Source organism: Metopolophium dirhodum, chromosome 1 (assembly GCF_019925205.1).
Source record: "Metopolophium dirhodum isolate CAU chromosome 1, ASM1992520v1, whole genome shotgun sequence".
NCBI classification, from domain to species: domain Eukaryota; kingdom Metazoa; phylum Arthropoda; class Insecta; order Hemiptera; family Aphididae; genus Metopolophium; species Metopolophium dirhodum.
Genome location: NC_083560.1, coordinates 41,405,678 through 41,422,499, shown reverse-complemented (window position 1 = coordinate 41,422,499; position 16,822 = coordinate 41,405,678). Strand labels below are relative to the sequence as shown.

The 16,822-nt window shown below is 28.5% G+C and overlaps 2 protein-coding genes across 2 annotated transcripts; both read right to left on the bottom strand.

Moving 5' to 3' along the window:
- Nucleotides 1–2,746: 2,746 nt before the first annotated feature.
- LOC132935771 (uncharacterized) lies at nucleotides 2,747–4,726 on the bottom strand. The gene is made up of 3 exons (XM_061002385.1): nucleotides 3,474–4,726; nucleotides 3,164–3,414; nucleotides 2,747–3,087 (listed from the first exon to the last, which is right to left on the bottom strand). Exons 1-3 carry the CDS (start codon nucleotides 4,344–4,346, stop codon nucleotides 2,799–2,801), a joined length of 1,413 nt encoding a protein of 470 aa, XP_060858368.1. The 5' UTR covers nucleotides 4,347–4,726; the 3' UTR covers nucleotides 2,747–2,798.
- A 351-nt stretch (nucleotides 4,727–5,077) lies between these two features.
- LOC132938729 (piggyBac transposable element-derived protein 3-like) lies at nucleotides 5,078–6,749 on the bottom strand. The gene is made up of 5 exons (XM_061005743.1): nucleotides 6,745–6,749; nucleotides 6,391–6,554; nucleotides 5,853–6,328; nucleotides 5,470–5,806; nucleotides 5,078–5,355 (listed from the first exon to the last, which is right to left on the bottom strand). Exons 1-5 carry the CDS (start codon nucleotides 6,747–6,749, stop codon nucleotides 5,078–5,080), a joined length of 1,260 nt encoding a protein of 419 aa, XP_060861726.1.
- Nucleotides 6,750–16,822: the final 10,073 nt, after the last annotated feature.

Below are 16,822 nucleotides of genomic sequence, written 5' to 3'. Positions count from 1 at the left end.
ATTATTATTTATAGATTTTCCGAGGGATTTTCTGAAAATTAAAATGTAAACGATAATATTTACAAATAGTTGAAAAAAAAATTAATTGATTAAATCTTGCCGTCATTATTGCATTAAATGATTTAATTTTAATTCTATCAATAACAACTTTGCAGTAAAATAAACCAAAAAAAAAGTAGAAAACTGGTCAAAAAACTAAAAATAACCAGAAAAACTGGAAATAAGCATTTTTTTGAAAAATCGATGTAAAAAGCACTTTAAAATTTCATAATTGAACGTGTCGTAACACGACATACACTTCTATAACACTCTGCTACATTTTAAGTCAATCCATAAAAATAAGCAAACGCTTTAAGTCCCGACCCCTGGTTATTCTATATAATTCTTATAATAAATCGTTGTGACAATAACTCACTTCTCTAAATTGCCACACAATATGCTATTAGTTAAATTTTGAAATTTTTTATTTTGGGAACAATAACCGTCGGGAAAAAGTCATTCGGGAAAAAAGATTTCGGGTTTTCGGATTTCCTGGCAAAATACCATTAGGAAAAAAGTTCATTGGGGAATTTCAATTCCTGAAAAACGGCGGGTACCCTTTTTCAGAATTTAATAAGTAGATAACTATACCTGCTTAGCTATTGTATTGTAAAATAATAAAGTTTATATTTCTATAGGATACTCCTATGTGGTACAAGCGACAAGCCACAACAAAGTAATTACTAATTATAGGAATTTGTGGTATCCAATTTAGTATTTAGACAAAAAAAGAGATCGTTTAAAAAAAAAAAAACTAATTCGCCCTAAAAATATTCGACAGTTGTTGATTGGGAATCAATATTACACAATTTATTTATATATTTATTATTAATTTATAATTTTCCATTGCGTATTCGAAAACATCATTTTATTTTTTTACAATCACCGTAAAAATATTTATGTCCCCTAACATAAGGCAGGATGGGCTATTGTCCTCCAGAACCACCCCTTAAATACGGCTGTGTATTATATATACACGGTATATTTTAAGAAGTGTTTTAAGCACGTGTATTATGAATGTACAGGTATTGAACATGAAAACAAGGCAAACCAATAACCGTTACAAAAATTTGATCGTGTATTTATCGGCAAGTAACTTTTCTTGTCGGTCTCTCGTGGCAGGTCACCGTAATAAAAATGGATGTGACGGTGCCAATAGTTTTAGTAATATTTAGATTATAGGCATATATCAACCGGCGCCGCTCCCCATTGCTGTATTCGTATACTATAATTATATCGTATAATGTGCACGGCGCGATAGACATGACACGACGACGCCTCGAGGACGCCACGACGATGTCATTAAGGTCTCATAATACCTTTGGTTGGCTACGGAGTAGTGTCGTGGCCGAGGTCGGAGAGTGGATGATTTCGAAAGAGGTATAATATAATATTATAATATTATGTGTAGATACTCACCGACGCCAACGCCCTAAAATCTAAATTTCTAAAGTTATTACTTATATATAATTATCCTTTTAAGCCCGATCGTGAAACAATGTAGGGTACCTATGTTAAAATGTATCTGGGTCATGGCATGGACGACGGTGTTAAATGGCAGATTTCGAATGCTTTGTTTTATATTATACATGTATACATATAGTATGTATTAATTGCAATTCGCAGGGCTCGAAACCGATTGAAAAATGTCGGCTTAGGTTTCGATTTTGTATCTGATTTTGTTTTCGGTTTCAGTTTGTAAACGGCTTATAACGGTTTCTAAAATGGGTTTCAAGCCCTGGACTATTTACGTTCATTTAAAGTTTATTAATTTATTTGAATCGCCTATTGTGTAAAGTAAACATTTCAAAATGTTCTAGATGCAAAGATGTTCAAAAAAATACAGTTTTTTAAATATTATATTTTCAGTTTCGGTTTTAAATTATAATTTATACCGATATAAATTTATTCCAGTTTCGGTTTTAAATTATAATTTATACCGGTTAGGTTAGGTTAGGTTAGGTTTTAACACAATTTATTTCGGTTTCGGTTTTAAATTATAATACTGGTAACCAATTTTTCCGGTTTCGGTTTTGAATTTATAATACCGGGTTTCAATTTTTTTTGGTTTCAGTTTTTTAATGGTTTATACAGGTTTCTGAAATTTAACCCTTTCTAGACCAAACCTAGAAAAACTAAAAACTTAAAAATTTTTTTTGCCAATTCCTTATTTTTTTATATGTTAAAAATGGAAACATTTTGAAAACACATAAAAATGTAGTTCATTATCCTTTTTTTGTCCTGGGACTTATGAGTCCCGTCAGTCATTTACGGTCTGGACTTAAAAGTCCCGTCAGCCATATAGAGCAATTTTTTTCCCCATATAAGCAATGTATTTTTTATGGCTGCGACACGATTGAGCATAAAACACCTTTTTTGCGACACGATTGAGCATAAATTGTCGGCGTATCAAAGGAAATTTAAATACAAAAGAAAACCAACACGATTGAGCATAAAAAACTCTGCAACGTTGCCATTTTCAATTTTGAACTGTATCGTATAAAAACATTTATTTAAATAATTATAATAATTCAAAATATAACATGACAAAAAAATATCATGTTTTCATAGTCAATATTTAATATATAAATAGTTGTCACAGTATATAAATCTTTTTGTTAATAATAAAATAATAATAATAGTTATGACTTATGAGTTATGACTTATGAAAATAATAAAATCAAAATATTTATAAATAGTTGTCACAGTCGTATTATAATACAGTATAAGTATAGCTAGATCTTTTTGATAATAATAAATTAAATTGATACACCTTGGTATCTGTTTCCAAGTTGACTTAAATATATTAATAAAGATTCTGTATTCTTACGATTTAAAAACTGGCTGTAGGCTTGAATATTCAATTCAATTTTTTTAATTTCTTTTGCGGGTTGTAATTTTCCAGGCTTGTGTCGAATTGAATTGATCTTAGTCGATGTTTCCGCTTGTGTTTCGATCAATACCCTAACGACTGCATGAACATGGGGGTGAGGTGAATAAAACTGTGAATTGTACGTGCGATGAAAGCTTTCAGCTGCATTGGTCGTTCTAAAAAAAATTAAATAAAACAATACAAATTAGTAAAAAAGTTTTTATAATAAGTTTTAAAAAATATTGTAAAAACCTTGGGTTTAGCGAAGGAATTTCCGCCCAAATATTTGGAGGAAACTGGCAGTGATCTTCAATATAGTTGTGTAGAATGTAATCAGAAAATATGAAACCGTCATCATTTGGACAAATTGATATTAACTCGTGAAATGCATCAACTACTTCTTCTGGGGAAATAAACGCCAAACCAAAAAACATTTTCAACCATTTCCCTAGTTCATTACTGTTGTTCATGTATGCTATTCTGAGAGAAGGTTTTCCAACAATCTACAAACAAATTATTATATTTTAGTAAAAAAGTACTATATTATATAATTGTTTCTTACTTTTTTCCACCATGATTGTCCTAAATGAAATCTACATCCAATTATTTTAATATTTCCAAACACGTCTGTAATTGCCTGATGAGCTCCAATTTCAAAATCAACATGAAATGTGTTAATTTGCAAACTTTTTTCGCATAATTTCAAACATAAATTATTTAAAAATTGCCACATTTTAATATAAGTAGACCTAGTTTTATTTTGTAAAAAAAAGTAAACAAGTGGTAAGTAGTATCCATTTTTAAATCCATGTATTGTGTACAATTGAATAAAATATTTTGGAGCATAATTAAATGTGCCATCGCCAAAATACTCAGTACAATTATTTGTCATAAATTGTAGATTTTGTTCTGTAGTTAAACATACAAAATTATCATCAGTCGGCATGTAAATGAATTGTTGACCCTTATATTTAAAACATTCTTCATTTTTTAAGTCACTTAATTGATGAATTGTTTCATCCAAAGAAGTTGGTAATTTAGGATAGGTCTGCTTCCGTTTATCATACATTGCTTTCCGTACATTTCTTACATTTTGATTGTTTAAATTTGATGTTGAAGAAGAATTTAAAAGTTCGGTGCGAATAATTTTAAGTGGCCGTGTGGAAATTGATTCTTCAGCTTTTCTTTTGCAATTTTCTCTTAAAACTTGTGTTTCTATTTTCTCAATAGAATTTTTATCGTGATTATGTTGTCCAGCAGTTTCAATCACTTTACGTTTATCTAAGCCCGAGAACATTATTGCCGAACATTTATTATTAGTACACCTCCATCTCAAAAGATTGTCTTTTTTTCGCTCTCCAATTAATTTATACTTGTATAAATTAACTAGGGCCAATTCTTTGCCTCTTTCCGATAAAATAATTGTTATATCCATATTTTTAAAAAAATAGAAAAACGCACTAAGTATACACGCACTATATACTATACAGGTGATCGAACACTGATATTATTTCTATAATAATTTTGGATTTGTATCTTAATTATCTTATATTTTCCCCCAATGCTAAATGTTTAAAACGTCGTTTTGCTCCGGAACTAATTTATTAATCGATAACATTGTCGATAAAATTGATAAAGTCGATAAAGCTCACGGCTCGCGTCAGATATCATAATAATTGGTGTAATAATACGAGAAAATAATAAATTACAAAATGTTGGCAACGTGAATGTGGCAACATCGCATAAAATATACTATGCTCAATCGTGTTGCTAAAAAGGTCTATGCTCAATCGTTTTATGCTCAATCGTGCTTTACCGATTTTTTATTATGAAATTAAGGATGTTTTTAAATTATATTTTTTTAAAATATAAACAGTTAAAACTTCAAACAAGTTTTTATACGTATTTGAAGTTTGTGGAAAAAAACTATAACTCAAAATCATCATATTATAGTTTATTTTTCTCCTTCACGAATATAATTATCTTACAATATAAGCATAAAATGTTCTCTATTACTATTTGTAATATGAATACACATTATATCTAAGTATAAATAAAAAATGTAACCTGATAAACTTAATGACATTTTCTGACAAAACCATTATCTATAAAACAACATTTATAAATAATAAAAAAAATTAATATTAATTTTATATTTAATTAATTTCATGGGTATTCGACAAAACAATTTTTTTTCTCATTGAGACATAAATGTACTTTGCAATGATTACAAATAGAAAATGGTCTGGATTCCACACCTTTGGAACTACACACCTCACATCTTGCTCTTTTTTCTATGAACTTCGGCCAATGAACTCCTGTATTACTTGTTCTGACATCTCGTGGCATGGAAAATGCATTTTTGCGTCGTTTCATGTTTTTTGGAGTTTGTGGTAACTGGTTTTTTTTTAGTTGTTTATTTGTTAAAAGCCCTTGTGCAACAGCTCTCCGAAATTGCAAAACAGTTATTTTTTCAAATAAATCACAATAAACTATAATATATGAGTTTACAAACATTATATCTATAAGACCAAAAAAAATACGGTGCCACCATTTACGTGATTTCCTTTCCACATTATATAAATCCCTTAATCGATTTGCCAAATCTACTCCACCCATGAAACGATTATAATCAGCAACTGCTGTAGGACACGGAACTGGATGTGATGTGCCATTTCTTTCTTTCCTTGTAACAGTTGTCGTTTCAGATCCATGGAAGTTTGAAATGATATGTACCGGCTTACTGTCTTTCCACTTGAAAAATGCAGTTCCATCTGACAAATATTTTGAATCGTGGTCACCTCGATTTAGTGTTTTATCAGATGTCATATTTAGTGGTAACCCTTTTCGATTTATACGAATTGTTCCACAGCCCAGTGTTTTTTCAATTTTCAGCTTTTGAATTAACAATTGTAGATGAAAAATAATTATCAAAATAAACCTCTCGGTTTTGATTCCACAAATGTTCTGTGAGTTCTAGAACAACACGTTCCCCAAGTCCATATTTTTCAAAACTAGAATTCACTAATTCTTCTTTGCCTTGATATACTTTAAAATTCATTATATAACCTTTTTGGTCAGCTAGGCACCACAGTTTATATCCTCTTTTAATTGGTTTCATTGGGTTATACTGTTTTAGTGACGATCTACCTTTAAATTTGATCATACTTTCGTCTACACTCACTTCCCTTGTCCCAAAATAATGCTGTTTGAAAACGGAATTCATTTTGTCTATCATTGGCCTTAATTTAAATAGTTTATCTTTATTGTTATCTGGCAGAGCAGTGTTGTCATTACAATGCAAATTTACTAGAATCTTATCAAATAAAGCACGGGGCATTGATTCAGCAATAAGTTTTACCCCCAAATCAGGGGAAGTAGACCAATAGTCTTTCCACGAAGGTAAGCGATTGTATCCTATAATAAAATTTATACCAATAAATGCTAGCATATTTTCATTTTTATATTCAAGTTTGTACCATTTTGTGTTCCATAAAGATTTGTCTGATATACTATGTCCTCTAAAATACAATCCATGAACACTAAAAATATATCAGTAGGAGTGTTACAGTTCAAAAATGAATTTTCATTAGCTCCTGTTGGTAGATTGTACTCAGGCCTGGACGTAGGAATGTTAAATTTTCTATATTAAATGTACTATTTTATATAATTTTTTTTTTCGCCGGGACTTTAAAGTCCCGCCAGTCTACAAACGGTTTCAAGCCATGAATTTAATCAGTCGACGCCGATGTCGCTGACTCATATAATATATATTATTAGGATTTTATTTGTATAATAATATTTTGTACTATGTAGTTACCTGTGACACTAACGCCATGCCATTTCGTACCTACCTACTTTTATAATATAATATACAACCGAAATTAATATATTTGTAAGAACATGATACTTATAAGAACATGATATACAGATTGAATAGATGTATAACATGATGTTCGCGTGCAGCTTATATCGCCCTCTTCTCTCATTTTATATGTATAGTATCGAAGGATTTGAATCCGAACACAGCCGACGGTCAATCCATACTGTAGGTCCACATTGTTGTGGAAAATTATATAATAATGTCATTTGGTGACACCAGAATTGCATATTTTAAGTTAATTTAGCTTTAAGTTTAGTTTATCAGGGCTTAAATTTAAAATAAATATATCGTTTTTACGTTTTCAGATATTTAAAAAATATACAATTTTAATGTTTATCATTATTATAATTTTTAACATTATTTAATTTTTTACCATTTATCGTTTTTATATTTTTAAACATTATATTAATTTTAGATTCTGAGCGAAGCAATGTGTGTTTTTTTATATTTTTTTTTGTTTCTGCCATCACCTTTTAGGACAGTAAAAAAGCTTGGATTTTCTTCAACAGTAACTTATCTGATAGGAAAGTGAATCAAGTTGGTACTTTGGGGGGTCAAAAGTAAAAGTTTCTCAGTAGTTTTCAAACGCGACGTGAAAAACAAAAGAAAAATTAAGGAAAAACGGGAATTTTTACGCAAAATCTGTTTTTGATAAAATCGATTTTGGTTTTTGGTGCAACTCTAAAACAAATGACCGTAGGTACATGCGATTTTGACTGAATGTTTAAATTAGCATTTTCTATACACCATAACATTTACCAAATATTTTGACTTATTTTGAGCTGTTTACGGACATTTTCAGTTTCCATTTTTTTTAGTTTTTTTTTTCTATTAATATCAATCACATTTTATCCGTTGGGTGAAAAGCTTGAAAATTTAATAGAAGGCTTCTAGGTTATTGTTTCAAAGGCATATGAAAAAAATTAAAAATCCTTAGTCACAGTTTTTATTTATAAGCATTTAAAGTACAAATCTTGACAAAATACGGAAAAATCACGAAAATTAGCAAATTATTTTGAGTTGAGAATTCGTAAAAATTTTTCTTTTTAAATCTAAGATTTGAAAATGTAATACAAGATTATCCATAAGTTAGTCTACCTTTATCAAAAAAAAATATGTCTACAAGAATGTCAAATTAAATTTTTATGAGCGTTTGAAATTCATATTTTTACAACATTTGATAATCACTCGATATCTCATGTAACGATTTTCTTATTTTGTTGTAATTAAAAAACATATGACTGTATATACTTGAAAATTTCACTGAATGTTTGTATTAGTATTTTCTATACACGATAAAATTTTGAAAAGGGAAAGTGGATGTCGCTCTGCTGTACAGTAGGTTACAAGTGGGACAATGTATTATGGATTGTATTAAATTTGAATTCAATGATATTTTATCATTGTATAAGAAAAACGATTCTGAGTGGAGACGGTTTATCAGTCTGGATTTTTAAAATTTTTATTATTTAATATAGCCTTTAAGTAGAATTAATATTATCTTTATATATAAAAATGGATCCCTGTTTCTCTTGGTCATCGCATCACGCGTGAACGGCTGGGTCGATTTTGACTTAACCAGTGATTCTTTTTTTGTTGTGTTCGTAATTGTCAGGACAAGATTCTTATGAAAGAAAATTTTAGGAAAATCCACCGGAAAAAGAAAATTTGGATGTCAAAAAATACAACAATGGCACCATCCGCCCAGAAAAAAATTAACTAAATAATAAAAAATAATTGAAAAATTCATTGAACGCGTCAAGTTTTTATTTAGTATATCTGGCTAATTTTTTTACTGATATAAAACTATTTTGCTGCACACATGCATTATATTTAAGTATAATTTTCTCTTTGAATATTATTTAATTGTATCCCTAAAAACTTAACTGGAGTTTGTAAGAACTGACTGTATTGGTTAAATATAAACTAAATTGTTGTAAACATGTGACTTATTAAAATAAATATAAAATATATAATATTAGGTATAGTTTGAAGTTTTAAGCCAATTCATTTGAAATAATTATATTTTTAAGTGTTGCTATGGAACTCTTTCATGAATTTCATTATCTATTATTTGTATTCCTTTTAGATCATTCTTTAATATTATTGTTTGCAGTATCTACAAATAAATTGCCTTTTCAATTTTCAACCAATATATATTTATTGCCTTTATATTTTTTTTATACTTTATCACCTATTATATAAGCACAACACATAAACTCTAAAACTCTCGTACAAATCATTATAATTGTTGTTGATGACATATTTTGAAATAATATATAACATGTTTTATATTTTACATTTAAACACTCAAAATATAAAAGTATATATTATCTAAATTCAATATATATTTATATATATATATTTACAAAATATGCTACCTACTGAAAGTATTGAATACTTATAATCACAGTATTACATTAAATATAGATATATACAAAACTATTGCAGAGTAAACAATTTATTATAATTACAGTTTAAAATATTATTACCTACTTATAATGATGTTTCAATGTTTGTAAATTGAAAAATTCACTGAACGCGTCAAGTTTTTATTTAGTATATCTGGCTAATTGTTTTACTGGTATAAAACTATTTTGCTTCACACATGCATTATATTTAAGTATAATTTTCTCTTTGAATATTATTTAATTGTATCCCTAAAAACTTAACTGGAGTTTGTAAGAACTGACTGTATTGGTTAAATATAAACTAAATTGTTGTAAACATGTGACTTATTAAAATAAATAGGTAAATTCAACTGGATGTATTCCAATTCAAGTTTTTTATCGACATTTATTTAAAAAAAACTAATAATTGAAAATTTCATATGCCTATAAATAGCTCAACATGAGTCAAAATATTTTGAAAAACTTACGGTGTATAGAAAATTCTAATATAAGCATTCAATAAAAATGTTATGTATCTATCCATAGTATCTAGGTATAGTTTAGATTCTGATCAGAGCGATGAATGTATTGATTTTACAATGATGTGTTTTTTTTATTTTTTTATTTATTTTTGTGTCCAGTGGCGCCGAAGTACAAAATTAAATGTATGGCAAGGATCTCCGAAAACCACCCACCCCATCCCACAAAACCCACTAAGAAAATTTTAAACCCCCTCACAGTCTCACAAACAATTTGCTATCCACTTTTGTTTTATTTTTGATTAGATTTCTCTTCTTTTAGATTCTGAGCGATTTTTTTGTGTCTGTCATCACCTTTTAGGACAGTAAAAGTGCTTGGATTTTCTTCAACAGTAACTTTTCTGATAGGAAAGTGAATCTAGTTGGTACTTTGGGGGGTCAAAAGTAAAAGGCTCCTAGGTGATTTTTTCAAAGGCAGATAAAAATTCTTAGTCACAGTTTTTATTTATAAGCATTTAAAGTACAAATCTTGACAAAATACGGAAAAATCACGAAAATTAGCAAATTATTTTGAGTTGAGAATTCGTAAAAATTTTTCTTTTTAAATCTAAGATTTGAAAATGTAATACAAGATTATCCATAAGTTAGTCTACCTTTATCAAAAAAAAATATGTCTACAAGAATGTCAAATTAAATTTTTATGAGCGTTTGAAATTCATATTTTTACAACATTTGATAATCACTCGATATCTCATGTAACGATTTTCTTATTTTGTTGTAATTAAAAAACATATGACTGTATATACTTGAAAATTTCACTGAATGTTTGTATTAGTATTTTCTATACACGATAAAATTTTGAAAAGGGAAAGTGGATGTCGCTCTGCTGTACAGTAGGTTACAAGTGGGACAATGTATTATGGATTGTATTAAATTTGAATTCAATGATATTTTATCATTGTATAAGAAAAACGATTCTGAGTGGAGACGGTTTATCAGTCTGGATTTTTAAAATTTTTATTATTTAATATAGCCTTTAAGTAGAATTAATATTATCTTTATATATAAAAATGGATCCCTGTTTCTCTTGGTCATCGCATCACGCGTGAACGGCTGGGTCGATTTTGACTTAACCAGTGATTCTTTTTTTGTTGTGTTCGTAATTGTCAGGACAAGATTCTTATGAAAGAAAATTTTAGTAAAATCCACCTGAAAAAGAAAATTTGGATGTCAAAAAATACAACAATGGCACCATCCGCCCAGAAAAAAATTAACTAAATAATAAAAATTTAGTTGCAGATTAAAACAATATTAGTGTATTGTATATTGCTTGCTATTGGTTACGGGCATGTTTGTTGATTTGTATTTTTATTTTTTATAAATATATAATATATAGATGGATATAAAAGAATCTTTGTGTGTAGATTAGACCTCTGGGAAGAAGATAGGCTAATTTAAAAAGGGTTAAATTTGGTTTTTTTTTATACATAGGATTTTAGTACGGTTAGGTTAGGTTAGGATTTCGTAAAAATGACAAACTTGGTATCACTTTGATACTTTAGAGTTAAGAAATCATACACTTATGTATGAACGGCACGGGGTCCGCGATCTACCGTAGGTAGATTGCCTACCTGATAATATACTGCTGCGAATCAGGAGTCTTATTTCGGGCAACGGAAAAGTTAAGATAAGTTTTGAACACCATACACCGAATATTAAACAACGAATTAAACAAAGTTTGAGTCATATAGAGTCGGTACATTTAACGGGCAACAAAATGCACGGGATTGGCTAGTAATATTATGATTTTTTATTCGTTGCTACGGTTATAAGCAAATCGTTAGAAATTAAAATCCCATTTTAAGCGGTTTTTCGTAATTTGTCAGTAGTTTTTCCCGTGGCATTAAATAACTATTGAGAAAATCGAAAAATGACCTTTTCTAAAGTACCATCTTGATCCAATTCGCTAAAAGATAAGGTACTATAGGTTGAAATCGAAGCACTCCATCTGGTAGAAATTTTGTATACAGGATTTTTAAAAAAAATAAACACCATTGTAAAACCACTAGCTTCCTCGCTCCGCTCAGAATCTAAAATATAATATAATATTATATTATATTGGTGATTATTTAATTGCAATTATATAAATTTAATATTTATGTATATAGATTATAGTTCTATTACCTACCTATTTGTTTTTTTTTTGTAAAATTGTATGTACTTTGGTAGGTACCTATCTACTTATATTAATTGTAAAAACGTAAACGTATACTTAATTTTACCGGCAAGTGTGAATATATAAGCATATTGTATAAATACAGTATGTACAATATATTTGTTTATAGTTTATACAACACATACAAAACGTGTATAATAAATTCGATTATGTGTTCAAAATGTATGGAAACTTTAATCACTGTATGTATATATTTTAATACCTGTACGGCTGTACATAAAGAGCAACAACAGATAACAATATACGCTGAGTGTTTATTACCTAATTAAAATGTTTAATCACTTCATTAATATTAATTATATCATATTATTGTTCATAAGTCCATTTCCAAACTTTTTGAACACCATGTATATACATAACTACATAAGTAATGTTTGAAGTATGAAATATTTCATTTAGAAATTGTTCACTATATGGTGAAATATTTCACAAAAACGTGAAACATTGACATTTTTTTGAACACAAATTATTTATTTTTTAAACACATTGTTCAGTAGTGTTCTTAATTCTAATGTAAGAATTCAGTAGGTATTCAATATACATGTATAATATTGTATACCTGCTTGTATCATTTAAACATTAAAATATTTAAAAATGTTGAATACCACTTTAGATGTATAATACCAAAGGTTGGGTAAACATATAGGTACCATACAATTATGAAGGTGATTTATGACAATTATATGTAAATATAAAACTTATTTAAAAATAAAACAAAATTTATTAAAATACTGAAATATTTCATTTTTTTAAATTGCATGAAATTTTTTCAAACACTATACATAAGTGATAAATATACATTGCACTGTTACTGTTTATTTTTCACTCTACTATGGCATAGTAATATGCGCGACGTAATGTAATATTATGTATTCGGAGTTTCAGACACTTCGGTACCTACCTAATAAGTAATAACATATAGCCCACGTCCTCCCAAATTGTACCACTAATAATTTTCTATTGCATAAATAGGTAAACAATATTGTTTCGTGGTTTTTATATAAATTGTTGTCATGTATATTTTTTAAATATTTATATTAGGAACCTATGGCACTGATGACAACTTGCTTAATACTGTTTTTTTATAAAATCGAATTCGTTTATAAAGTGTAACCATTGTTATAACTATAAACGACTATTATTCAACAATAATAGCATATTATGATTGGCACGCCTTAAAATCATAATCCTTAAAACGTTAAAGGTACTGCTCGTGTCTAAAACCGGCTAGAACTGGTTCGACAAAGAATCAAATTGGACGGGACCCTTACCTCAGCAGTAAGACCCGAAAGGCCGAAACCGAAGACAACGCCAAAATAATCGACTTTCTAAAAGTAACAGAACTTTATAATTTCATTTAAAAATATCTTTCCTTTGTTTATTTGCTATGATATTTTTATACTTATTCTATCAGTAAGTACATGTGTGATGTGTAAATATTGTAAATGTTATAATTATCAGAACTATAATCTATATTGTCATCACATTACTACAACTCATACTATCATTCCTATAAACACGCAAGAAACATTGTTATGACCGTTAATAATGGCCTTAGATGTCGGGTTCTTTTTTTCGAGATCAATAAAAAAATAATAATAATAATAATAATAATAATAAATAAATAAATATTATGTGTCTTTATTAAAACCCCTTGTAAGAGATGTTTAGCCAATATAATATGCAGTATTAGCTGGTATCATAATATTACCTGCTTCATCATAGTTGATACCTATAAGTGGTGAACACGATTTACGATAACTTACAAGAATTTGTGATAAGGGTTAGCGGTCTCGTTTCGATGACGGGAATGTTTGAAAGTTGTGTTTGAGTGTCTAGAAATCTCACATGGCCCGTGGAAATCGGTAACTGAACAGGCTTGATACGGCCCCTCCCCAAATGGTGCTTTTTATGGGTAAAAACTAAAAAATGTAAAGTCTAGAACCTTGTTTGAGTGTCAGTCACCTCAAGTAAGAATCGATAAACGTCCAATTTGGTCACCAAGGTGGAATATATTATAAATGCTATTATATAGGTATATAACAATATATTATAATCAGCATACCAGGTAAGCACAGGTGGTAAGTTCAAGTGGTTGTATATACAACGATGGACGACAGAAAGGGAATATAGTACCTATTTTTAAAATAGCCATAAATTGGACGCTACCCATACATTTGTTGTCTCTGTCTTACACATGCACGACATATCAAATTATCGTTCACTAGTTTCAATAGTGTGCTATTAGTTTTGATACTAGAGCGAATTGATCTATTATAAAACCTTTAGGTAAGAACATTATCTGTGCTTAAGCGTTGGTGATTTATAAACATTTTTATTTTCAAACAAATTATGGGTATGTGAAATATTAAAAATTAAAAATGCTCATATCTCGCTTGAAAATTAAAATAGCGAATAAAAGCCAACGCTTAAGCACAGATAATGTTATTATCTAAAAAAATAATGATAGGTCAAATCACTCTAGTATCAAAAATAACGGCACACTATTGAAACTAGTGAACGAAAATTTGCTATGTCGTACGAGTGTAAGACGGAGACAACAACTGCATGGGTAGCATCCTCTTAAAGGATATGATACATGATACTACCCGGCGTAGTCACTCGCTCGATCCGATACAGTTCAGTATTTTGTGCTTTTACGAATGTCAAAACCATAAATAAATATTATGAATGCCGCGTTTGATTGTCCAGCAGTTGGTCATCACTCATCCATATTTCTAATGCTTTTATGAAAATTATTATTATTATTATAACCCTCGGTTTAACCCTAGACACGGCCAACAAATACACGCTTCAAATCTTTATTGTATGGCTTTATTCCTGGTATATCGTATATAATATATTTAAATATATTTAAATGTTATTATATTATATATAGGTACTTTGCAGATACCAATGTCGGTCAGCGGTGGCCCCCTTCGTATATTATTATTAATAATGAATACCATAGTCGAGAAGTACGTACCTACTATACATAAGAAACATATAATATAACGATATTGTTTTTAATGTAGAAAAAACGTTGATTTGTTAAAGTTGTTATACCATACTCAATAATATGTAATGTATGAAAATGTCATCAAATTTTAAATATTTAAATATTTCAGTATTTTAAAAAATTTTGTTTTATTTTTAAATAAGTTTTGTATTTACATATAATTGTCATAAATCACCTTCATAATTGAATGGTACCTTAATGTATACCTAACCTTTGATATTATACGTTGAAAATTGTATTCAAAATGTTTAAATGATACAAGTATACATGTATATTGTATACCTACTGAATTCTTACATTAGAATTTAGAACACTGAACATTAAAAAAGAATTTAAAAAATTTCAATGTTTCACGTTTTTGTGAAATGTTTGAAGTATGAAATATTTCATACTTCAAACACTAATAATATGTATATAAAATATTTTATTTTAATCTAAATATAATTTTTAAATTAAGGTTATTAATGGCTTGGTTGTTACTGTTGACCGGAAATCCTTTCGTCAATATTATTGGTTTAATAGAATTTGTTAAACGAATTCCCATAGTTGTAGAAATGTTCAGCATGTTTCTAATTTTATTGCAGTCATTGTGGAAAATCCATTTTCACACATATAATATTATGTAGTTGAAAAAATGGAATGATTTTTTTTTTATGCTTTTCGGCCAAACTAGGATATTAATTTTAAACCTTTATTTTTTATTTTATTTCAGAATATGTCTATGATTATTAGGTTATAGAATCCTACACATAATATATAGTACAGTACACGCTTATTCTTTATTATAGCTTATAAATATAATCTTATTTGTCAGTAAATAGCATTTACTAATTTATTATTTATTTAGAATTTTAAATATCGAATTCTTATGAAGGTTGTATACTATGGTAGGTATGTGATCAGTATGGGTTACAGTAATGTCAAGTGATAATATAGCTGAAAAGTATACCTACATATTAAATAAAAATATTTGTCTAGGTAAGAGTGTGTGACTATATGTATTTACGACCGTAATTTTTGTCGACAGTCGGATAGTTTTATAAAATATGTTGTTAAAAGCGGAGCAATTATGTCTTGTTATGATTTTAAATCATATTGTATGATACTGATTTTGACAAATTAGAAATTATCGTAACATTATCTATACATTATTATTATTATTTTATATAGATATTTCGATGCTTAAAGCTTAAACAATTATTTTTCGCTGTCAATAAATAAAAATGAATATGTAGTAGAAAATCAAAGGTGGTTTATAATATGTACCTATATATTTTGTATTTTCGTAAATAAATAAAAAAATTTAAGCTATTTAACTTTTTATTGGATTTATAATTATTGTTAAGGTGTATTTTAGTAAAAACATTTTTAAGGATTATTATCCTTTGTATATTAACACATTAATAACTCAGCAACTACTCATTAGAATTTTGATTTTGATACTTTAACATTTTTAAAAAATTACCCACTAAGTAATTTTCAGTAAAAAAAGGGGGGAGGTGGGTCTTATTTATTTGAAAAACAGAAGTTTGTTTCGCCACAGAACCCTCTTTAAGTAGATAAGTAGTACAAACAATTTCGGGAATTTAAAAACATGGTTTTTAATATACTTGAAAATTCTAAAAAATCAGAATTGAATAAGTGTACTATTAAAAAGACAATTGGGTTGAGCATGCTTAATAAATCACCTTGTATACTTGACAATTAATTATAGTCTGGAAAAAATATCCTCGGCCTTCCGGTAAGTTAACCGCTACACATTTCGACTTTGTCGAATGATCCAAAAAAAGAACGACACGTCCCCGAGTTGACAGCACATTAATATTATGTATTACTTGTGCATCGTTTTGATCCAGAAATAAGTCATATTGTAGTAGTTATATATATAATGCTTCACCAGAATC

Coding starts and splice junctions, on each gene's coding strand:
- LOC132935771 (XM_061002385.1), bottom strand. CDS start 4,346: ATGGATATAACAATTATTTTATCGGAAAGAGGCAAAGAATTGGCCCTA. Junction 3,415..3,473: donor GACAATCATGGTGGAAAAAA/GTAAGAAACAAT, acceptor ATTTGTTTGTAG/ATTGTTGGAAAACCTTCTCT. Junction 3,088..3,163: donor ATTCCTTCGCTAAACCCAAG/GTTTTTACAATA, acceptor AATTTTTTTTAG/AACGACCAATGCAGCTGAAA.
- LOC132938729 (XM_061005743.1), bottom strand. Junction 6,329..6,390: donor TCTTTATGGAACACAAAATG/GTACAAACTTGA, acceptor ATTTTATTATAG/GATACAATCGCTTACCTTCG. Junction 5,807..5,852: donor TGTGGAATCAAAACCGAGAG/GTTTATTTTGAT, acceptor TTAATTCAAAAG/CTGAAAATTGAAAAAACACT.